This window comes from Nothobranchius furzeri, chromosome 10, assembly GCF_043380555.1.
Source record: "Nothobranchius furzeri strain GRZ-AD chromosome 10, NfurGRZ-RIMD1, whole genome shotgun sequence".
NCBI lineage: Eukaryota > Metazoa > Chordata > Actinopteri > Cyprinodontiformes > Nothobranchiidae > Nothobranchius > Nothobranchius furzeri.
In genome coordinates, this window is record NC_091750.1 from 28,367,394 (window position 1) to 28,393,073 (window position 25,680).

Consider the following 25,680-nt stretch of genomic DNA (forward strand, 5'->3'; position numbering starts at 1 on the left):
AGCATTACAGAGCCTCACGGAGTCCGAGGGCACCAACCCAGCCCCACCCCAGCAGAATATCTACACCCATCCCTGCATTTGCACAACTTCCAGAATATATAAGATATAGGACATCCAGGTAAGGTTGGGTCCTCCCAAACAAATTCTTTATAATCTGAATCTGACGCCCTGATAGCCTTGAGCTGAGAGCAACTAAAACCCCCACGAAGGAATGCACCCCCACTCCCCCCCCCCCCCCCCCCCCACCCACCCACCCACACCCCACCTTCGGATTAGTGGACTTCAGCCTGGCGAGATCATCAACTGTGGGAGTCAATGTACTCTTTGCTTCTCCCAAGATCTCCCTCCCACCTGTGACTGTACAGTAGATGAGCGCTAGAGGGCTTCTCTCGCTAGGGAAAACAGGATACCCCGCCCTCCTACTGGAGTCTCATGTTATGTTGTGTTGTCTGAAGTCTGTGCATATCTGTTTGAGGTGTTTTTTGCAGAGCAAAGCTGCCCTCCCGGTGGAGGGTAACTCTGAAGTGCCTTTTTTTCCCCTCCACCTGAACCAATCCTCATGTATCCTTCTTATCTCTATTAAGGTAGCGTAACTCGGGTTGCAAATGGCCACAGTCACCAATTCTTGTCATGTGTCTTGCCCATATATGTCTGATCTCTGAATTGTGTGTACTGAAACTCTAATTTCCCTCTGGGATTAATAAAGTATTGATTGATTGATTGATTGATTGATTGATTGATTGATTGATTGATTGATTGATAACAAACACCATGTTTGAACATAAGGATGCCCATCGGTACACTTGGTACCAGGATAGCCTAGGTCACAGGTCGATGATAGACTTTGTAGTCGCATCATCTGATGTGCGGCCATATGTTTTGGACACCTGAGTGAAGAGAGGAGCAGAGCTATCAACTGATCATCACCTGGTGGTGAGTTGGATCAGATGGCAGAGGAAGATGCCGCGTAGACCTGGCAGACCCAAATGCATAGTGAGGGTCTGCTGGGAACGCCCGGCAGAAGAACCTGTCAAGACGGTCTTCAACTCCCACCTCCGGCAGAGCTTTGACCGCGTCCCGAGAGCAGTGGGGGACATTGACTCCGAGTGGGCCTTGTTCCACTCTGCGTTTGTTGAGGGCTGTTGCTAGCTGTGGTCGCAAGGTGGCCGGTGCCAGTCGTGGTGGAAACCCCCTTTCCCGCTGATGGACACCAGAGGTTCGGGGAGCCATCAGGCTGAAGAAGGAGGCCTACAGGGCGTGGCTGGTCTGTGCGTCTCTGGAGGCAGCAGACAGGTACTGGATAGCCAAGCGGGGTGCAGCAGTGGCAGTTGCCGAGGCAAAATCTCGGGCGTGGGAGGAGTTTGGTGAGGCCATGGAGAAAGACTATAGATTGGCTCCAAAGAGGTTCTGGCAAACTGTCCGGCGCCTCAGGAGAGGAAGAAAGCAACTCGCTCACACTGTTTACAGTGGGGAGGGGGAGCTGCTGACGTCAACTGAGGCTATAGTCGGATGGTGGAAGGAATACTTTGAGGAGCTCCTCAATCCCACCTACGCGCATTCTGAGGAGGAACCAGAGCCGGGAGACCTGGGGATGGACTGTCCAATCTCGGGGGCAGAAGTTGCTGAGGCAGTCAAACAACTACACAGCGGTGGAGCCCCGGGGGCGGAAGAGATTCATCCTGGGTATCTCAAGGCTATGGATGTTGTAGGGCTGTCATGGTTGACACATCTCTGCAACATTGCGTGGTCATCGGGGGCAGTTCCTGTGGAGTGGCAGACCGGGGTGATGGTCCCCATCTTTAAGAAGGGTGACCTGAGGGTGTGTTCCAACGATAGGGGGATCACACTCCTCAGCCTCCCTGGAAAGGTCTACTCCAAGGTACTGGAGAGGAGGGTCCGATCGATAGTTGAATCTCAGATTGAGGAGGAGCAATGTGGTTTTCGTCCTGGCCGTGGAACTGTGGACCAGCTCTATACCTTTGCAAGGGTGATGGAGGGGGCATGGGAGTTTGCCCAACCAATCCACATGTGTTTTGTGGATTTGGAGAAGGCTTATGACCGTGTCCCCAGGGGCACCCTGTGGGGGACGCTCCAGGAGTTTGGGGTGGGTGGCTTTCTGTTAATGGCCATTCAGTCCCTTTACCAGAGGAGCGTGAGTTTGGTCCGCATAGCCGGTAGTAAGTCGGAGCTGTTCCCGTTGAGGGTTGGACTCCACCAGGGCTGCCCTTTGTCACCGGTTCTGTTCATTATTTTTATGGACAGAATTTCTAGGCGCAGCCGTGGTGTGGAGTGTGTCGAGTTTGGTGGCAGGAGAATCTCGTCTCTGCTTTTTGCAGATGATGTGGTTCTCCTAGCTTCATCCAGCTCTGACCTTCAGGTCTTGCTGGGTAGGTTCGAGGCTGAGTGTGAAGCGGCTGGGATGAGGATCAGCACCTCCAAATGACCATGGTTCTCGACCGGAAAAGGGTGGTTTGCCAACTCCGGGTTGGGGGAGAGGTCCTACCTCAAGTGGAGGAGTTTAAGTATCTCGGGGTCTTGTTCACGAGTGAGGGTAGGAGAGATTGGGAGATCGAATGGCGGATTGGTTCAGCCGATCTGTTGTGGTGAAGAGGGAGCTGAGCCAGAAAGCTGGGCTCTCGATTTACCGGTCGATCTACGTCCCAATCCTCACCTATGGTCATAAGCTTTGGGTAATGACAGAAAGAACGAGATTGCGGATACAAGCGGCCAAAATGAGTTTCCTCCGTAGGGTGGCCGGGCTCAGCCTTAGAGATAGGGTGAGGAGCTCGGACATTCGGGAGGGACTCGGAGTAGAACCGCTGCTCCTCCGGATCGAAAGGAGCCAGTTGAGGTGGTTTGGGCATCTGGTCAGGATGCCTCCTGGACGCCTCCCTGGGGAGGTGTTTCGGGCATGTCCTGCCGGCAGGAGGCCCCCGGGTCGACCCAGGACACGTTGGAGAGGTTACATCTCCAATCTGGTCCGGGAACGCCTTGGGGTCCTGCCGGAGGAGCTGGTGGAGGTGGCCGGGGAGAGGACGGTCTGGAGCTCCCTAGTTGGGATGCTGCCCCCGCGACCCGGACCCGGATAAGCGGAGGAAGACGACGACGACGACAACGAGACTAAAATGGGAAAGAAACAGGAATGTGTAAAAAAAAAGACCATGTGCATGTGCAACAAGAAAATATTTTAAGAAAATGGATCCAAGAGCAGAAAAGGACAAAAAATAAGAACCAAATGGGAAAAGATCAAATCAAATCACTTTTATTGTCACGTCACATGTGCAGGTACACTGGAGGAAAGGACAGGAAAGATGAGGGGAAGTGAAAGGGAAAATGAAGGAAAGGAAGAGAAAAACAAGGTGAGGAGATGGGAGCAGGGTAAAAGTGTGTGTGTGTGTGTGTGTGTGTGTGTGTGTGTGTGTGTGTGTGTGTGTGTGTGTGTGTGTGTGTGTGTGTGTGTGTGTGTGTGTGTGTGTGTGTGTGTGTGTGTGTGTGTGTTGACCCATCCTAAAAGTGGACCAACAGAATCTGCAGCTGACTCCATCGAGTGTCCGGCTGGGCTCCAGTCCTCCGTGGGTCCACACCCGCCCACAGCTGGCTCCTTGACGCTGACGCTGATTGCGGCTGGCAGCTGCTTCACATTAAGTCCCGGAGCTCCACATTTATCAGCTGGTAATCAGCTGGCCTTTTGCACGCTTTGCTTGCTTCGACCACCATCGCTGCAACTTCCTGTTTGTGGTCTTTAGACAACGCGTCGCCCAATCGGACATGACGCCTTATCTTGTTGCTGCAAACTATGCAAGTAACTGCTGCTGGTTTGTGGGGGCGGGCGGTGGTAAAAAGTGACTGGTTTTCCTGCTGGTTTCACTGTGTTTTAAAATGGTCACTTCAGTAATAAAAACTAATTCTGTAGTTTTCATTTTTAAGACCTTTTGTGTGTCTAAAAGTCTTTTTTCACAGAACATTTTCAGAGTTTTTTCCCACCTTTTAATTGAAAGGGTTAGGGTTTGCCATTTTAAAAGCTTTTGTGTTCAATATCTCGTGAACCACTTGACCAAGTTTAATTCAACTCAGAAAGCAATCATTAGATGAGCATCTAGTCATCTTTTAGAGTTGGCGCTGTTCAAGAAGGCAGCCGCAGCTGCTTGGCCTCAGAAAACACCAGAGTTTTTACTGCAAAGTCAGTTTTACAGATATTAGTGAACTTTTATGAGGTTTTAGCTGAGAGTCGGTCACAACCCATACCGAGCTATTGGGTCGGGCAAGATGTTGAGATCTTGCAGAGCTTAGATAAAATGTTGTTTTTGACACTAATAATGAGCATCAATCACATTTTATTTGCAAAAGACACCAAATAATCTGCAAACATTCAATCAGCTCATTTTGTCCAAACTGATCAGTCGTATCAAAAGTAAATGGTCAACAGAAATAGCAAATCAGATTTACAGAATTATTCTGCACACATAAATGCTAAATATACAGTTTTTTAGAATACCTGCACAAACACTGATGCTAAATTTCTTCAATCGTCTTTTTAAACATTTTTTTATTAATTCAGAGGAGATGTAATTTGAAGTTAATGTTGTTCAAGACGGCAGCCACAGCAGCTTGACATCAGGACTCCTGCACAGTCAGTTTTACAGATATTTACTTGAAATACTGTTATCTGTATCGGTCACACACACACACACTGGTTTGTTCAGATCTAGCATGATTTTATTAATTATTCTTCCTCTACCGGGATAAAGTGCTCACATCTGTTGGTATTGGCACTAATAATGATCATAAATCTACATTTATTTGCAAAAACAACATTTTAACTCCATCAATCAGCTTTTTTTATTTTACATGATCAGATGTGCCAAAAATATGAATCAGGAAACAGGAATTTTTTTATTCAATTCAATTCATTTCATTTCAATTCAATTCAAGTTTATTTATAAAGCGCCAAATCACGACAAGAGTCGTCTCAAGGCACTTCACATAATAAACATTCCAATTCAGGTCAGTTCATTAAGCCAATCAGAAATAATGTTTCCTATATAAGGAACCCAGCAAATTGCATCAAGTCGCTGACTAGTGTCAGTGACTATACAGCAATCCTCATACTAAGCAAGCATAAAGCGACAGTGGAGAGGAAAACTCCCTTTTAACAGGAAGAAACCTCCAGAGAATCCTGTCTCAGTATAAGCAGCCATCCTCCACGACTCACTGGGGATGGAGAAGACAGAGCAGACACACACACACACACACACACACACACACACACACACACACACACACACACACACACACACACACACACACACACACACACACACACACACACACGCACGCACACACACACACGCACACACATAAAGACAAGTAATGTGTCTATAGTTATATTGTGATTTCTTAGTAAATATTCTATTTGGCGAGAGATAAACTTTATTGTATTTATCCTAGTGGATCTATAATTAAACGGGTAAACTAGTAGTAGCACATCCAACGTCAAGGAAAGCAAAAAGTTATTATCAGGAGAGGGAGAATGTTTTAGTGGTTAGCAGCAGTGTGCTAGTCGATGGCCCCCTCCATGAGGCCACCACAGCTCAGCAGAACGTTGTTGTAGCTTCTTCTGGGGAGAAAAACACTTAGAGAAAAAATAAAGTTAACAGATTTAGATACGGCTTGTTTTAAAACCATAGCACGCATGCAAGAGATGCATGAATACTGGCACTAACATTTTTGTCAACACTTATTATTTCAGAGGAGATATAATCTGAAGTGATATTCTCCCTTCTGAACAAGATCTGGAAGAAAACAGATTTATTACCATCCATCCATTTTCAACCGCTTATCCGGGGTTGGGTCGTGTGGGCAACAGCTTGACCAGAGAGGCCCAGACTTCCCTCTCCCCAGCACTTGGGCCAGCTCCTCCAAGAGAATCCTGAGGCGTTCACTAGCCAGCCGAGAAGCATAGACCCTCCAGCGTGTTCTGGGTCTTCCCTTGCATCTGCTCCCAGTTGGACGTGCCCAGAAAACCTCACCAGGGGGGCATCCAGGAGGCATCCTGACCAGATGCCCGAGCCACCTCAACTGGATCCTCTTGATGTGGAGGAGCAGCAGGTCTACTCCAAGCCCCTCCCAGATGACCAAACTTCTCACCCTCTCCCTACAGGACAGCCCAGCCATCTTGTGGATGAACTCATTTTGGGCGCTTGTACCCACAGTCTCGTTCTTTCAGTCTCTACCCAAAGCTCGTGACCATAGGTGAGGGTAGGAACGTAGATCGACCGGCGAATCCAGAGCTTTACCTTTGCCAGTACAACGCCTGCATCACTGCAGATGCAGCACCAATCCACCTGTCGATCTCCTGCTCCATCTTCCCTCACTTGTGAACAAGACCCTGACATACTTAACCTCCTCCACTTGGGGCAGGACCTCGTCCCTGACCTGGAGAAGGCTTTCTACCCGACTCAAGACCATGGTCTCAAGTTTAGAGGAGCTGATTCAGATTGATTACATTTTTACAAAATTTGCATCTTCTTCTGATGACGTCTCTGATCACAACGGTGTTGCATACGTTTAAATTTAAGTGAGTTTCAATTTGTCAGTCGTGCAATTGAGTAAATGAGCAGATGATTTTGTTGTTACACTTGAGAACAACCCAGAAGTCCTCGTGAAGACCTCCGCTTCCTGTTTTTTACACACAACCCCATTTGTCTTTGCTTGCAACTGAAAACAATGTCGTCCCATTTGGCGTTTTTCCTCCCAGCAGCTTAAAGCGTCACGAACCATTTTTCCTCCCTCAGGACAACTGTGGATATTCTGTCGTGATGTGTGTGTGTGTGTGTGTGTGTGTGTGTGTGTGTGTGTGTGTGTGTGTGTGTGTGTGTGTGTGTGTGTGTGTGTTGCTCCCTTTTGGCACCTGCTACCCTCTAATGGAGAGTGAGGGGCGAAGGAGGGGATGGAGGAGGTGGAGGGAGCTGGGTTGCCAGAGTACAGGTTAATCCACTAATTGGGAGCAAAGGGAGATGGGTTGCCAGATTGTGATGGCCACCAGGAGGGGCCGTTTAAGGTGGACATCTGTTCCTGCTGGAGAACAGCCACCCTCACAGTTCCCCTAGGTTCCTCCAGGACACTCATCTTCTTTGTGCACAGACCTGACAGTGATGAGTGCGGTGCATCCAACTCATGCTGCTTTTTGTTCCCGCCTGGACCGAAAACAGAGATCTGGTTGGGAAACAGTTGAAAGCGGTGGAGTTTTCATTATAGATAGGGGAGAAAGGTTGAAACGTAGAGCTAAAAATAGCAGAATGTGATTGAATTCAGGAATTATGGCCAACGTGTTTTATCACCTCATATGATGTTTTTGCATCTATCAAACCTACTGCAGTTCATATGAAACATGTAAAAATGCACGATTATAATTGTAGACGGTGACGTTTATGTGATTTTATTAGCTGCAGCATATTTAAGACTCTTGCCTTTTGTTTCTAGCAGGATACCATTCCAGGCAGAAAGCACCTGCAGCAGGCAAAATGCATGATCTGAAATATTTAAAATTTAGTTTTACAAATACGTCAGCAGGTAGAAAATGCGTGCGGGACATTTTAAGCCCTAAAGGAGACACAGACAGTGTTTCAGTGATTAATACTTAATGAAAAGTTGTCTGCAAGACAAATTCTTGGTTTTCCAAAAAAACATCCAACAGAAATTCCTGCAACAAAGAGAGAAAAAGAAAGTTGACTCCATTCTTTGACATTAAATTTTTATTTTTTAAAGTTATTTTGCTTTTTTTTTATGTGCAAAAAAGTAAATTTTTAATGCAATTGTTATGAATCAAAAGGGTCAATTTTCACCATCGAATTGACACAGCATAACCTTTCATACACGCCAGAGCTGCAAAGACAAGGTTACACCAGCTGGAGGATCCAGACGCACAAATCAACCTTTTGCTCACTTATCGTTCTTCAACGCAGACATGCAGTGTGTCTGAATCCACAGGAAGGATGCTTAAGAGTACGGGTCCTCGCCGGTCTAGCAAGACCGGGTCCTTGCTAGACCGCTAAGACCGGAACCAGCGGCTCTGAATTCGGACAGTCTAGCCTTCACCTCTACGGTGGCCCGTAGGTCCCGTCACAGCCGCGGCGGCAGCTACACGCAAAGGAAAAATGCTAAAGCTAGCGAAAATGGAGCAGGAATATTAAGGAGCTGCAGCAGCTTCACGTCCATCAGCAGCGTTTGTTCACAACCGTTTTCAGGTAAAGTAACTTTGTTTATTCTAGAAGCTTTCAGGACTTACATGCTAACTTTAGATGGTTTCATGTTTGTTTTAAGCTACAGAATGAACTTGTTAAACGTACACAACACATTACTACAGAGTATTATCATGTAGGTAATTAATATAAACCAAATGCATTATAAATGTTGAATGCAGTAGGATGTTTTCTAATGTAAATTGGACCTTAGAACTTATTTTGCATCAAATGAGGGTAAAACGTTTTAAAAAACAGGCTTTTTAATAAAATAGCATAGAAGTGTTTTCAATGTGCATTTGTTTATTCTACTTAAGCCTAATAATGATTAGATCTGTCTTAAAAATGTAAATTCTCTGTAGTTTTCCCTGCTGCTTTTCTTTAAACTGAACAGAACCAGTGTACTGCAGGTTATATGTTTGTTTTACATTTTTCGATAAAAAACTTATTTAATCTATTACAGGTCAGCATGCACTGTGCTGCACATCTGCCTCTGTGCTGGTGAAGTTGTGGGTCTGGAGGATGAGCGTGAGGAAGATGTGTGTGGAGGAGGTCAGTGGTGCTCTGTCCTGCAGGAGGTACCAGCAGACCACCACTACTGTTAACAGGCAAGTCATTCACAGAGACGTAACAGCCGTCGTCTGAGCCAGCCCAGCAGGCCCTGTAGATGGACGATGGAGTGGACAGTGAGAGGAAGCGTCCCAAAGCTCTCTCTGCAGACCGTCCTGTATGATGTTCCTCTGGCCAGAAACGTCCAGCCACGGGTCTGCTCCAGCCCTCCGTCCACGTCTGGATCCTCCTGCAGCAGATCCAGCTGCACTGTTAAAGACTTCCTGCTCACTCAGTTTAAATAAATGATCCAGGAAGAGTCACTCAGGTTAATCCTGCTTTAACCGTACAAAACTGGTCCATACTGGTTCTGATCTGTAAATAAGTGTAACGTATTATCAATAATCTTGTCTCCTTACCATCTTTTCATTTTCTGTTCATGTAACATGTTAAAAAAACATCTGTAATAATAAAACTGGTGATAAAATCAATGACCAGAAAGAGTTATCAGTTAGTATTTTTAATAAACGTGTTCAAATATCAAACAGCTAAATAACATTAACATGATGACAGTAGAAGGCCTCTCTCCCGGGATGACCACCAGGTAAAGCCTCTCCTGACCCTGGACACCTGCAGTCCTACAGAGAAAATCAGACCACAGGTGACAAAAAGGCAATAAACACATTTTTACATTTATCCACATGAGAAGATAAAACTTTTATTCTTCACACAAACTTTTTACTTCATTAAAAAGTGTCAGCTGTGTAAATCCCTGAATGTAAAACTACTTTTCACAGAAGAACTTCTATGGTTGTGTGGGTAAACAGCTTCACTCTTCACCTCTAAGCTTAATAAAAACGCTTCTTTGCTCCGTTGTCCTTAAAACAAATGACAAGTTTAATTCGCCACGCACACACACACACACACACACACACACACACACACACACACGCACACACACACACACACACGGGAATAACTGGGACCTGTGAAACAAACTCGTTCTGGCTGATTTCTGCCTAAAATGTAATTTAAAAAACAAACATAAAAACGAAAAATATCTATAAACTGAACCGCTTTAAGCTTTTTAGGTTTCTACGGCTAGTTTTTAACAAACTTACGTTTAAAACTTCGTAGCTCTCCCCATTTTCTCTCCCTGTTGAAAATCCACAGCCGGCGTGCAAAGCATGCTGGGATAGCCTTGTTCTGTGAGGATACAACAGACCCGTCCTCGAAATGTGGGCGGAGCGAGGACGCGTTTGAGGACGCGAGAATGAGTATTTTTGGAATTCGGACAGTACTCGTTGCTGCGCTGTGACGTCATCGCACTCTTACAAGCATCTTTCCCGTGGATTCGGACACACCCGTAAATAAACTGCCAAGGTCTCCTACAAAAGCCCTTCTCTCTGCCCAGACTGCTGGATTCCTCACTCTGAATAAAAGTGAATCTTCACGAATCCAACAAGGCTTTACTACCTATAAGTTAATTAATCATATGGTTGAATGAACAAGATGTTTAAATGAAAATGTTTGACTAATCTGTGCTTAAATCAATGAAGTAGAAATGAATATTGCTCTTACAATGATCCATTGCAGATATTATGATAAGTTTGTGTTAGATTTAACAAGTTAATCATTATCTACACTCGTACACATCTTCATAAGATACAAATTAAGGTTAAGGTTCACCTCACATAAGTGTTTTAAGCCATTCTCATTCACAGTGTTACAAACATTTTTGTATCTGAGGAGGATGTGGCTTTCTGATAGATGTTGGTGAATACCCAGAAACTTGTCAAATTCTGATTGGCCAAACTTGGCCAGAGATCATAACAAAGTAGTTTAATAAAACAAGAACTACTTCCCGGGTAATTCAGTTTCTAGCGGAGTTCCAAACCGGCCAATTCGGAACAAGCATCCTTGAGATATCTCTTTTGACATACAGTCAAAAGCCTGTTTGCACGCTGCAAGCTGACACAGCCAGACGGCTCCCTAAGAGCCACATCCACTTTGGACACAAACAAGCATTCCAGCTACTGTTGTGACCTGGAGACATCTCAGGGTCATACCGGACGGGTCGCATTGGAGTTAGTCTACTGGCTTCAGGTACCGTGAAGTCCACCTGACTTCTGACAGTACGGATCTGTTGGGGGTCTCCGCCAAGGTTTGTAGACACAACAGATTGGGTCTGATGCTTTTTTATTAATAATCAACTCTCTAGTTTATAGCGGACAACAAATTCTTTTACACCCAGATTTCACAATTTCTTTCAGATTCAAAGATTCTGATAAACATCTAGCTTACATCACACCACCTACACATCGCATTCAATTACCGCATATCCACTCATCACATCTCATTATTCATATCTTGACACGTATAGTCATTAATTTAGAAAAAATAAAACTCCTTTTTAACTTTATACCGGACTCCATCTGAATTAATGCAAAGTGTGTTTATGGTCCCTGAACAAGTAAAAGTAACTATAATCTTTTGATTAATCATTCAAAGATCAATCAGGTTGATATTTCATAGTTCTTTGGAATCATCATATCTTATTGGTCATGATTAATTTGCAGTTGTCACACTATAAAGTGTGACCGCTACACAATCTAGTCATTTACTTCAACTTTGTTTTGTGTGTTTCCAAGGCTACGCCATCCTGCAGGCCATCATGGAGAAAGCAGGACAGAACAACTGGCAGGTCAGCGCCATCTGTGTGGAGACTTTCAATGACGCCAACTACCGACAGCTGCTGGAGGATCTGGACCGGCGTCAGGAGAAGAAGTTCGTCATCGACCTGGAGGCCGAGAGGCTGCAGAACATGTTGGAACAGGTGATGCGATCAGATCTCATTTTAATAAGCCCTTTCCAGAAAAGGTGTTTTTATCTTCTTCAGTTATTATGATTATAACCTAATTACATGAATGAGTGTCTCTCTGCAGATGAAATAATGTAATGCCTTTTGCCGAAAGCATTCTGGGTTTCTGGGCAGCACTCATGAGGAGACTTAAGATTTCATTTTCTTCCAGCTCTTGGAGAGTTCAGACGCTTTTTTCCTCCTCTCCTCCCTATCTTATCCCAAGGCTCTTTTTCTGTCTCTGGCTGTACGGCTGCTTTTGCATTTTTTCTGGAAACTGGAAACTGAAATTCTTAAAATGGACCTGGTCAGTTGGTCACGTAACGCGATTGACAACATTTTTTCAACAATGAGAACGGGAGAAGGGGCTCCCGGGTGCCCCTCTGGGACAGAGCCAGCTGGGCATATCATGGACTCCTGGAAACAGTGGAACCTGATTTGCCTATCTCAGCTGTCTGTAGAGGATTCTGAAGATGTCTGGATATTTGTGGTGTTGGTGTCGGGTTTCCTGCTCTTTGGCCTGGGAGGCTTCCTGGCTTACCGGAAAATTAATGAGTTGTTGAGGAATATTGGCGCTCTCCCCGAGGTCAGCGCTGTGAATTCACAGACTCATATAATTGTTGAAATGAGTCGTAAGCTTGGAACTTTGGCTGAGATTCATGCGTTGGCACAAAAGATGGATGCCATCAAGGAGCGAGTGGACGAATCAGCATGGATTGGGATAGATTAATTTACGCCATTATTGGGATTTTGAGAGGTTGAGGGCCAACGTAACTTTAAGACAGAGAGGAAATTATCTCTGTCTGGCCCCAAAACAATTTCTAATCTGAATCTGGTGCCCTTGAGCCTGTGAGGCTGCAATGAATACTCCCCCCTCAGAAGAAATGTGGAATGCTGCCGTCGCTATTGCAACTCTGTCTCCCTATCCCAGCCTGGGCGGGACTGCGAGCTGTGAAGGCCGCCGAATCATTCCAGGAGTCACTGTGCCCTCCAAAGCCCAACGACCTCACTCCCCTGTCCAGACTGAGGTGACGTGCGCTGCTTATCGTGGCTGCATGCACTGATGTGTGGGAAGTCCCAAACCCACCACCCCACCTAGTGGACACTTATGTTGTGTTATGTCTGAAGTCTGTTGCATTTCTGTCTGAGGTGCTTTTTGAAAAGCAAAGCTGCCCTCTCTGTGGAGGGTAACTCTGAAGTGCCTTTTTTTTTTCCTCCACCTGAACCGGGGGTCGGCAACCCACGACTCTGGAGCCGCATGCGACTCAATCCATCTGATGCGGCTCCCTGTGCTTGTAAAATAATGAATGGATATCTAAATAAAATGCTTTATATTTTACTGCATTAATTTTACATCTGTATGCCAATTCTAAATGTAAAGATTGTCTGCGTAAACCTGAACAGGTCCAACCCGGTCTACTGTGAGACCGGGTAGACGCGTCACGCTTGTGCGTAGTCATATCGGCGCTTTCTGAGCTGACGAGGATGTGAGATTCTGGGATTCTCCTCAGACGGCTCCTGGATGCGTCGCCACATTGGAGACAGGAACAAGCGCTATTCAGCCAAAGTTTCATAATCAGGGGACATTTTCTAAGTGACAAGTCTCGCTTCAGTTGGAGGAATCTTCCCGCATGTGCTCTGGTTCTGCGACGCGATCCAAGCCCCTCTCCACATCTTCAGCTCGCTGTGTACCTTATGTAGTACACGCTGACAGCGAGCTGCGCTGAGCAGTGTCCAGCTCAGATGTTCAGATGGGAATCTTTTCTTGAGTGATTTAGCTACATCTGCGATGTGCGTAGAATAAAGTGTCAGTTCGTCTGCGTGCGTCGGGGTAATTCTTTCTATTCTTTCTCCGTCAAAATAAACGGTCAAATACAGGAACTGTCCGGTCAACACAAGCCCTGCTTTTAACTGTTCTGTTTTCTTGTGAAAATTGTTGCAAAGAGACAAAATTAAACGATTAACACCAGAGCCGGGCGCACTGCGCCGTTATATCCGTCACTGTAAACGAGGGAAAAACAAAATGATCGGATCCTTTTCTGACCTTCCCCACCTACAAAGTTTAATTACAACAATCAAACGTGACAGAGCCTGGATTTGTATTCTGAACAGTCTAAACATGTTTTAAAAAGAAACGTACGACAAAAGGGGCACCTGCTCAGTAAAACCACCAACAGGGTGAAAAATATCAAAATATTGTAGGCAGAGACGGGCTACAACTTCTGGATCCATTTTATATAAATCGTTTTATTGATTATCGTCTTATGAAAGATAACTTTGACGTACACGAGCGACCGGTACTGGCTGCTGTCACCTGTTGTGATTGGTTAAAGCAGCTCTGCTGTCTGAGGGTAGGCCCCGCCCACAATGCCGCGGCTGCTGTGGCTCCCAGTGTTTTCTTTACTGTGGGAAACGGGTAATAATGGCTCTTTGATGGGAACAGGTTGCTGACCCCTGACCTGAACCGATGCTCATGTAAACCCTCTGATCTCTATTAAGGTAGCGCGACTCAGGGTTGCGAATGACCACAGTCACCAATTCTTGTCATGTGTCTTTGCCCATGTATGTCTGATCTCAGAATTGTGTGTACTGAAACTCTAATTTCCCTCTGGGATTAATAAAGTATCTTAGAATTGAATTTTATGGTCATTAAGGTGATTCTTTAACGGTGCTTAGATGAAGGGCGGACCCTCAGATACATGTCTTAGGTCCTATTTTAGACGTTTGCATGATTTTGTTAAACATGCATCATTCAGAAACTTTTCTTCTATTGTCATTCACATTTTTTTAGATTATAAAAGAAAACATGACAGGAAATCCAAACCTACTTGACATTTAGTTCTATGGTTGATTTAAAACATTTATGACCTTCTTTGCACTAAATTTGTCTCTCGTCTCGTCTTCCTCCGCTTATCCGGGTCCGGGTCGCGGGGGCAGCATCCCAACTAGGGAGCTCCAGGCCGTCCTCTCCCCGGCCTTGTCCACCAGCTCCTCCGGCAGGACCCCAAGGCGTTCCCGGACCAGATTGGAGATGTAACCTCTCCAACGTGTCCTGGGTCGACCCGGGGGCCTTCTGCCGGCAGGACATGCCCGAAACACCTCCCCGGGGAGGCGTCCAGGAGGCATCCTGACCAGATGCCCAAACCACCTCAACTGGCTCCTTTCGATCCGGAGGAGCAGCGGTTCTACTCCGAGTCCCTCCCGAATGTCCGAGCTCCTCACCCTATCTCTAAGGCTGAGCCCGGCCACCCTACGGAGGAAACTCATTTCGGCCGCTTGTATCCGCGATCTCGTTCTTTCGGTCATTACCCAAAGCTCATGACCATAGGTGAGGATTGGGACGTAGATCGACCGGTAAATCGAGAGCCTGGCTTTCTGGCTCAGCTCCCTCTTCCCCACGACAGATCGGCTCAGCGTCCGCATCACTGCAGACGCCGAACCAATCCGCCTGTCGATCTCCCGATCACTCCTACCCTCACTCGTGAACAAGACCCCGAGATACTTAAACTCCTCCACTTGAGGTAGGACCTCTCCCCCGACCCGGAGGTGGCAAGCCACCCTTTTCCGGTCGAGAACCATGGTCTCAGATTTGGAGGTGCTGATCCTCATCCCAGCCGCTTCACATTCGGCCGCGAACCTACCCAGCAAGAGCTGAAGGTCAGAGCTGGATGAAGCTAGCAGGACCACATCATCCGCAAAAAGCAGAGACGAGATTCTCCTGCCACCAAACTCGACACACTCCACACCACGGCTGCGTCTAGAAATTCTGTCCATAAAAGTGATGAACAGAACCGGTGACAAAGGGCAGCCCTGGCGGAGTCCAACCCTCACTGGGAACAGGTCCGACTTACTACCGGCTATGCGGACCAAACTCACGCTCCTCTGGTAAAGGGACTGAATGGCCCTTAACAGAAAGCCACCCACCCCATACTCCTGGAGCGTCCCCACAGGGTGCCCCTGGGGACACGGTCATAAGCCTTCTCCAAATCCACAAAGCACATGTGGATTGGTTGGGCAAACTCCCATGCCCCCTCCATCACCCTTGCAAGGGTATAGAGCTGGTCCACAGTTCCACGTCCAGGACGAAAACCACATTGCTCCTCCTCTATCTGAGATTCAACTATCGATCGGACCCTCCTCTCCAGTACCTTGGAGTAGACCTTTCCAGGGAGGCTGAGGAGTGTGATCCCCCTATAGTTGGAACACACCCTCAGGTCACCCTTCTTAAAGATGGGGACCACCACCCCGGTCTGCCACTCCCTAGGAACTGCCCCCGATGACCACGCAATGTTGTAGAGACGTGTCAACCATGACAGCCCTACAACATCCATAGCCTTGAGATACCCAGGACGAACCTCATCCGCCCCCAGGCTCCGCCGCTGTGTAGTTGTTTGACTACCTCAGCAACTTCTGCCCCCGAGATCGGACAGTCCATCCCCAGGCCTCCCAGCTCTGGTTCCTCCTCGGAATGCGCATTGGTGGGATTGAGGAGCTCCTCAAAGTATTCCTTCCACCGTCCGACTATAGCCTCAGTTGACGTCAGCAGCTCCCCATCCCCACTGTAAACAGTGTGAGCGAGTTGCTGCCTTCCTCTCCTGAGGCGCCGGACAGTTTGCCAGAACCTTTTTGGAGCCGATCGATAGTCTTTCTCCATGGCCTCACCAAACTCCTCCCACGCCCGAGATTTTGCCTCGGCAACTGCCACTGCTGCACCCCGCTTGGCTATCCGGTACCTGTCTGCTGCCTCCGGAGACCCACAGACCAGCCATGCCCTGTAGGCCTCCTTCTTCAGCCTGACGGCTCCCCGAACCTCTGGTGTCCACCAGCGGGTACGGGGGTTGCCACCACGACTGGCACCGGCCACCTTACGACCACAGCTAGCAACAGCCGCCTCGACAATCGCAGAGTGGAACAAGGCCCACTCGGACTCAATGTCCCACACTGCTCTCGGGACGTGGTCAAAGCTCTGCCGGAGGTGGGAGTTGAAGACCGTCTTGACAGGTTCTTCTGCCAGGCGTTCCCAGCAGACCCTCACTATGCGTTTGGGTCTGCCAGGTCTACGCGGCATGTTCCCTTGCCATCTGATCCAACTCACCACCAGGTGGTGATCAGTTGACAGCTCCGCCCCTCTCTTCACTCGGGTGTCCAAAACATACGGCCGCAGGTCAGATGATACGACTACAAAATCTATCATCGACCTGTGACCTAGGCTGCCCTGGTACCAAGTGTACCGGTGGGCATCCTTATGTTCGAACATGGTGTTCGTTATGGCCAAACTGCGGCTTGCACAGAAGTCCAATAACAAAACACCGCTCGAGTTCTGATCAGGTGGGCCGTTCCTCCCAATCACACCCCTCCAGGTCAAGCTGTCATTGCCCACGTGAGCATTGAAGTCCCCCAGCAGGACAATGGAGTCCCCTGATGGAGCACTATCTAGCACTCGTCCCAGGGACTCCAAAAAGGGTGGGTACTCTGAACTGATATTTGGCCCATAAGCACAAACAACAGTCAGGACCCGTTCCCCGACCCAAAGGCGCAAGGAAGCTACCCTCTTGTCCCCCGGGGTAAACCCCAACACACAGGCAGAGAGTCTCGGGGCTAACAAAAAGCCAACCCCAGCCCTCCGCCTCTCACCCGGAGCAACTCCAGCAAAGTAGAGTGTCCAACCCCTCTCCAGGGCTCGGGTTCCAGAGCCAATGCAATGTGTCGAGGTGAGTCCGACTATATCTATCCGGTACCGCTCAACCTCTGCCACAAGCTCCGGCTCCTTCCCCGCCAGCGAGGTGACGTTCCATGTCCCAAAAACTAGTTTTCTTGTCTGGGGATTGGACCGCCAAGGCTCCCGCCTTGGTCTGCCACCCGATTCACATTGCACCGGACCCTTCATGTTCCTCCTGCGGGTGGTGGGTCCACAGTTGGACGAGCCCATGTATCCGGTTCGGGCTGGGCCCGGCCGGGCCCCATGGGCGAAAGCCCGGCCACCAGGCGCTCGCTCACGGGCCCCAACCCCAGGCCTGGCTCCAGGGTGGGACCCCGGTAACCCTCCGGGCCGGGTACTCCGACTCTTCGTTTTAACCGCCATGAAAGATCCTTCGAACCGTTCTTTGTCTCACCCTTCACCTAAGACCAATTTGTCATGGGAGACCCTACCAGGGGCACTAAGTGCCCCAGACAACATAGCTCCTAGGATCATTAGGGCACTCAAACTCCTCCACCACGATAAGGTGACGGTTCAAGGAGGAGACTTTCACTAAATTTGTCTCACATAAAATTATTTCAGCTGTTTTATTTCATATGGTTCCAACACCTTCTAGAATAAGCCGACTCTGTCACTTTAAGAAACCAAGCTGGAGCTGGCCATGCTCACCCATCCTCCAAATCATGCTGCTATACGTTGAGAAGCTCAGAGTACAGTTGCTCTTCATTCAGCAACAGCTCTCTTGCATGTGAGAGGTGATTCTATGCTAAATTCCCCGTTTGTGATGTCACAAATGGAGACTTTTTCAAACGGCTCTTTTTAGACACTCAATCCTGAAACCAAGCACTCACACACAACGGAAGGAGTCATTTTCACGTTTGAAATCAGTAGAGAAGCACATGGCAGCAGAAAATGATACAAACACTGACTTATGCACGATATGTCCCCTTTAATCACAACCTCCACTCACTAAAAACCTGAAAAGGGCATTAAGATGGGATTTATTTTAGTAAAATAAGCTAAATAAGTTTTCTCTTTGCCTGATTTTAACTCTTCTTTAGGCTTTCTGTTAGTGTTTTTGAGCTGAGCTCAGGTTGGTTTCTTCTAAAGGATAATTCAATTAGACGAGCGGACTCAGACCTCCTCTCATTTACACCCAGGCCGATGGACAGGAATGAAAACATGATAATTAGGTTAAATATATTTTCAATTTTAACTCAACTGTTGGGTTCAGTGGAAACTTTATCAGTAATTTGTTGATGACAGGAGCCCCAAGCATCATCTTCAAAGAGCTGTTTACCTGTTTTACTGTTTTCAGACTAACTGGAAAAGGTTTGAACTTGTTTTGATCTCCATGGCTGTTGGCATAAGCACACTCAGAATATGATGTGCACCTTCCCTCCTCCTCCTCCTCCTCCTGCTCAGCCTCATCCCTCCATCGGGTTTCTGCTTGTTCTCCAGTTTTCTTAAATAATTCAGAGAGTCTCCTGCCTGACATCTGTCACTTTACCCTGCAGATGTGTACAGGTGTGTTTCTGCCTCTCAGGTGGCTGAACCAAGCTAAACCGAGCCACACCTCACACCAATATCACTTCTGCAGCACTGAACTAACTAATGATCCTGATCCAGAAATGGGATGCAGATGTCTAAATTGGCCCTAATTAGTTGTTAATTTTTATATTTTGAACAGCAGGGTCAGCAAATCTCACTGCTTTGAAGAAATCAGATGTTACAGTGCAAACTCCAGATGAAAACCTGCCCAGTTTGCAGATCAGGACATAATAAGGTGGAAGCTGATTTGTGTTAAAGTGAATTAAGTGAGGAGTCTGTTTATGTGATTAAAAATGGTTAAAAGTGGAGCAGATGTTAATAAAGTCTCACTTTAGCCTCTCTCCTCTGATATGGAGCATGTTTGCTGTTTTACACAAGTCAGTTTTATTTTAAATCAAAATATTTAAGTTAAATACAGATGAAGTCTTTTCTGACTAAAGCCTGGCCTGGCCAGCCATTCCAGTGCTTCCTTATGGGAAACAAAGGGCCGGGTAACGCTCCCACTAAAATAACCCCGCCTCTTGAGAATTCTAACCCGAGCCAATCAGCGCTGAGCAGCATACGTCACACACGGCGACGCTCAGATTCTCATAAACAACGAAGATGGCATTTGAAGCGGCATTCACTGCGGCTCTTTCCTCTGCTCTGAATGACTTGGACATGTTTTTAAAATCACGAGAAGAAGAGCTAAAAGCCTTTCTTCTAAAGAAAGACGTTTGCACCGTCGCCAGACGCCATTTTTGACTACAGCTAAAAACATTACAGAGTCGCGTGATACAGTCGTCATTTCCACCTTTTTTCTGATTGGTTATTTTTGTGCTGGCTAGTCCCTCCCCTCGTGGTACTCTCTGCCTCTGAGTGTCCTCTGTGTAAACTCGACAGAGGGCGAGTCTGGCAGGCCAGGCTGAGGGCTGCAGCAGTCTGGAGAAGACAAATGATTTCCATAATGTTCATAAATTTATTCGATAACAGAAAAACAGGATTGCTTATCTTGGGATTTAAACCTTAGTCATATGTGAGGTGTTGGGATTTTTTTACAGATTTTTTTAAAACGTTATTTATTTTGTGATTAATTTGACTAAACTGTGAGTCTAACAAATGTTTCACTTTGAGCTAGGCAGTTTTGTCGTGCTTTTAGCACCCCCTAATGTCCGTTTGTAGATCAGAAAGCAAAACCTATCTCCTCATTGAGCCTCAGCTGTGTTCATGATCTAAAACAAAGGTGTCGAACTCCGGTGCTCGAGGGCCGGTATCCTGCATCTTTTTAATGTTTCCCTGCTCCAACACAACTGATTCCCTTGTGCAGCTGAAGCCTGGTAATCACCCGCTGATTGAAATCAGGTGTGTTGGAACAGAGAAAACACCAAAACATGTGGGATAGCGGCCTTCAAGGACTGGAGTTTGACACCAGGCTGCAGCACCAGGTATGTCAGCTCAATCTCTTTAACTCCCAACAGAGAGGCCCACCGGTCTGAAGTTGCAATTGGTCAATTCTGGCCACAGGGGGTGATAGGGACTGGGTGTCCTTTCATTAACCCTGTAAAGCTGGGGTATTCAATTCTGGTCCTGGAGGGCCGTATCCATGTTTAGTGTGCTTCATCACACCTGATTCGGTGGTTGAATCACCTGTGCAGCAGCTCATTGGGCTCTGCAGAAGTATGTTATTACCTGCTGATAGAAATCAGGTGTGCTGAAGCAGGGTTAAAACTAAAATGTGCCCACCAGGACCGGAACTAAATACCCCAGCTGGGTATTTAGCACATTTGGCTCGAAAAAACAATTTTAAATGATTGGAAATTTGCAAAGTGTCTCTTTAATTAAATATTTACAAATTTCATTTCAATTTCAATAAATTACGAAACAATAAAACCAAGAACAATTGACACTTAGCGTCACTTTAATTGTTGGTTTTCTTTCATTTTACCTGATTATAAATATAAAAATATCCAAACATCACCTTAGATTAGATGAAGTTAGTACGTGGGTAAAAACTCCATCCTTCAGTTTTCATCCACTCTGTGAGACGGCAGCGTTTCTAATCCGATTAGTGATGAAACTGGTGAGAAAACGCAGCCAGTGAGTCACAGCGAGATGTGGGCTCAGCTTCCGGCAGCTCATTAATGTTGATTCAGTGGCAGGAGAGTTTTAAAAACCCAGCCTGCGACAGAACAGAAAACACTTCTTTTTCTTGTTCACATCATTATTTTTCTGCTGACATCAGCAGAGACGTCTTTTGCTCAGAACAGACTGCTTTTATTTTAGTGATTAACTTTCTATCAGGACTCTATTATCTGGACAAAACCATGAGCTGCTGGTCTGAGAAGTTGTGTAAAACCTTAAAATTTGCTCCTTCGTGCTCCGTTCTCGTCATTGTGCGATGATTGTTAGCAACTAGTTAGAGACTACTTGTTTTAGTTGGAGTCTGAGCTGTGAGGAAATGACATCCATCCGTCTTTCAGGCTGTTTTCTTGATGAAATTCTATCACAAGGAGTCAAAATTGTGTCTTTTTGTGTCATCAAATATTTTTGACACAATAACAAATATTTGTTCCAAATCAAAACCCAAACCCAAGTTGGATCTTCTTCACATTAAGCTGGATGGACCTCCGTGTTGAACGCACCTCCCCTCACCTGTCGTGTGCATCATTTAAAGTAATTAACACACGTTATGCTGTAATCCACTCAGATTAACTCTGATTTGCTTTCTCACAGATCGTTAGCATTGGGAAACATGTGAAAGGATACCATTACATCATGGCCAATCTGGTGAGGAAAACCACCGTTTTGAATGTCTTCTTGAATGTTTTTCACGTTATTTACCACCAATGATTTAATCTATGCTTGAACTCACCTGGAAGAGCAGATTTTAAATCAAATGATGACTTTTCCCTCGTGTTGTCCTTGAAGGGGTTTAAGGACATCAACCTGGAGCGCTTCATGCATGGAGGAGCCAACGTGACGGGCTTCCAGTTGGTGGACTTCAGCAACCCTATGGTCATCAAACTGATGCAGCGCTGGAATAAACTGGATCAGAGAGAGTATCCAGGCTCAGACGCCCCACCTAAGGTATGGCAAGTCAAAATTAGATTAAATCTGACCAGGAGTGCATCACAGCATTCTTTGTTCTGCCTTAAAGAGCCGAGCTGCTTTAAAACAGACTTTATCTGACTTTAGATTAAGAAAAAAGATGGCAACTGTTTAAATTTGTCACCACGTAAAAAAAAACACCATCAATATTAGTTAACATGGATTCATGGTGGGCAAAGTACTTTCAGACATTCATGCACTTAGCTCATGCAACAAAACTAAAAACGTTGTTAAATGTGCTAAATTTATTGTTGCAAAAATTCACCAAAAACATCAAACTTTTTGCAACTAATTTACATTTAAGAGTTCTTTTTGTAGATACTTAAAATGAAGAATAAAGCCAAACTTTAGTTAAACCTGAAGTTTGTTTTCCACTTTATGAATGAAAAAATGTTTTTTTCATAGAACTGACAGCTGGTTTTAGGTTCAGATCATCAGAAAAAAATAAGTAAAAATGTAATTCTCCTAAAAATGTAAAATATTTGATTGGCTTCCAGACATGATGCTGTTTACAAAAAAAAAAATCACAATATTTTTCTGCAGCTTCTCTGCTTTAATTTGCAGCTGCAAACTCCTGAAAATGAAATCTGTTATGAATCCAGCTTGTTTTTTTACTATTATACCAAAATTAAAGAATATTGCCTTGTTGTTTTATTAATTTTTAGAAAGACAAAAGCCAAATACGAGGAATTCGACCAAGGAAAAACACACATCGATAAGGATCAGGCATCTACGTGGACTGCCTGCTTGTCTATGCAGCGATGTGACAGACTGACCCACTTTAGATTCTTTTCAGCCACAGTTTGCAAATGGCAACGGGGCAAGAAGGCATCGCGCTGCGGCGGTTCACAAACCTCCTCCCTTTAGCAAATATGTGTGTCCAGCAAAGATTTCTATTTCAGAAAGACGATGCAGTGGAGTGGAAGGTGTGTGTGTGTGTGTGTGTGTGTGTGTGTGTGTGTGTGTGTGTGTGTGTGTGTGTGTGTGCGCGCGCACGCGCGCGTGTGTGCATTCTTGTATTTCTACCCTTCTTGAGACCAGTGACGGGAAAACTACCTTCCATATTGGGGCCGATGGACGAGTTAGGACCAAAATCATGGTCCCAGTACGGAGTCTTACTAAAACAGACATGGGATAACTATATAATTCCCCTGGTGGTAAAATCCAGTAAAATTATTATGGCCCTAAAAAGACTGTATTTCTACCAGAGGAGTGTTTATGTCATGCACCCCCACTGGTCAGATTGTGTAATTACAAGTGTGTATATTTATGTGTGCAGACACACGAATTGCACTTAGTGAGAAATTGAATGTGACACTTTTGTGGGCTTATATCTCTGGCTCTGAATAAGATAGAGAGGTCCGGTCTGTTTTGTTGCACTCCAACTAACACCCTGTGTCCTGTACAAAAGTAATGGAGTGGAAAAATTGCTTCGTTTTTTTTACCCAGAATTATGTCGTCCAAAGCACGATTTTACTATTATTCTGGGTCCAGTTCAGAGACGGAAAGTACAATCAGGCTGAATCTTTACATGAAGGTAGAGGCTATTGAGCTATACATGCAAACGAAATTTCAGGTTGATAGCATATTCCTGAGGGTGTCAAATCTGTGCCCAAATGTCACCTTTGACAATAGCACTAAGTGAGACATGCAATGTGCCACCTTTGTGGGCTTATAACTCAGGCTCTGAACATCTGAGAGAGGTCAGATTTTTACTGTAAATAATTGTCTGCTATTTGTACAAAAGGAATCGAGACAAAAGACTGTATAGGTTTTAAATGGCAGCTGTAATTATGTGGTTGTACAGCCAAATTTCACTTTATTTTCAGTCCAGTTCCGTGATACAAGGTCCGATCAGCCTGAAATTTTACAGGAAATTGTGGGCCAATAAGATATAAGGGCTTACCAACTTTCAACTTGATAGCTCCTTGCTAAGGTGGTCAAGTGAGGTTCCAAAGGTCACCTTGCAGAATTGCACTTAGTGAGAAATGCAATATCACAGATTTGGGGCCCTGAACAAGATACAGAGGTCCGGTCTGTTTAGTTATACTCCAGATAATAATCTGCTATTTGTACAAAAGGAACGGTGTGAAAATATTGTATGGTTTTTAAATTGCACCCAGAATTATGTGTTCACACGCATGATTTTTACATAATTCTGACACTAGTTCAGAGCCTGAATGTGTCATTACTCCCAAATTTTACAAGAAAGTATGGGCAAATAAGATGTAAGTGATTACCAACTTTCAGCCTGATAGCACCTTGCTAAGTGGGTCAAGTGAGGTCTCAAAGGTCACCGGGCAAAGTGGTACTTTAGGGCCGATTTCAGATTACACATTTGTGGGCCTATAACGTAGGCTCTGAACATCGGAGAGAGATCAGGCCTGTTGTGTTAGACTCTGAATAACAGCCTCCATTATCCACAAAAGGAATCGAGTCATTACCATGTATGGTTTTTAAATGGCACCCAGAAATATGTCATCTGACGCACAATTTTACTATTATTCTGTCCAGTTCATAAACAGATGGTCCAATCAGGCTCACATTTTACAGTGAAGTGGAGACTAATAGGTTATAAATGCTTACCAACGTTCAGCCTGATAGCACCTTGTTAAGGGGGTCATACCAGGTCCCAAAAGTCACTGGGCCATGTGTTAGTTAAAGGCTGTTTTCAGATTACAGCTTTGCAGGCTTATACTGTATCTCAGGCTGTGAACAACCTAGAAAGACCAGGTCTGTTTTGTTATGCTCTAATCCATGGTCTGTATCCTCCACAAAAGAATTGGAGTCAAAAGGATATATTGTTTTTAAATGGCACCTAGAAATTTGTCGTCTGACGCACGATTTTAGTAATATTCTGGGTCTAGTTCAGAGGTAGAAGGTCCAATCAGGCTCAGATTGTAGAGGACAGTAGGGACCAATAAGATGTAAGTGCTTACCAAACGTCAGTCTGATAGACCCTTCCTAAGAGGGTCAAATCAGGTCACAAATGTCACCGGGCAAAGTGGTTTCTAAAGGCCGATATAATGACACATTTGTGGGCTTATAACTCAACCTCTGAACATCATCGAGAGGTCAGTTTTATTATACTATAAATAATAGCCTGTTTCCTCCATAAAAGGAATGGAGTCAACCCTTTGGGTCAAGAGTGGTAAAACCATCCTCGGTCACCAGAGTTGGCCCTGTTCTGCTGGGGTGATGATGAGCAGGCACCCCCACCCAATGCCGAGCAAAGTAACCCACCGCCCCAGGCCTCAACCAGATTGCCAGCTCCCACCCACTTGGCTCTTCCTTTTTCCATCTCAGGAACATTGATAAGCTGAGTCCCATTCTGTCCTGCTCTAAGTTTGACATTATTATCCACACCTTTATCTCCTCATGCTTAGACTATTGCAACTCGTTTTTCACTTGTTTCAAGCAAAACCTCCCTGAACCGTCTACAGGTGGTTCAGAATGCCTGTGCTCAGCTTCTGACCAAATCGACAAAACACATTCACATCACCCCGCTTCTCCTCCAGCTTCACTGGCTGCCAGTCAACTTCAGGGTTCATTTCAAGATCTTGGTTCTGGTTTTTAGGGCCTTAGATTGACAAGCACCAGAAAGTGAGCTTAAGAGGCTTCTTCTTTAGTAAGGAGCCTTCTCTTTCACCCTCCCTCACTATCTGCTGCGAGCTAGAGCCATCGCTTCATTATTG

The 25,680-nt window shown here is 45.8% G+C and overlaps 1 protein-coding gene across 5 annotated transcripts in view; it reads left to right on the top strand.

The window, feature by feature from the left end:
- gria4b (glutamate receptor, ionotropic, AMPA 4b) overlaps positions 1-25,680 on the top strand; it is a 248,566-nt gene that overhangs the window by 121,470 nt on the left and 101,416 nt on the right. For all 5 annotated transcript variants that reach the window (XM_070555454.1, XM_070555453.1, XM_054731031.2 and 2 more), the window contains exons 4-6: positions 11,441-11,625; positions 21,611-21,664; positions 21,806-21,964. In XM_070555454.1, the coding sequence (XP_070411555.1) occupies positions 11,441-11,625; positions 21,611-21,664; positions 21,806-21,964 (398 nt within the window). The remainder of the gene's footprint in view (positions 1-11,440; positions 11,626-21,610; positions 21,665-21,805; positions 21,965-25,680) is intronic.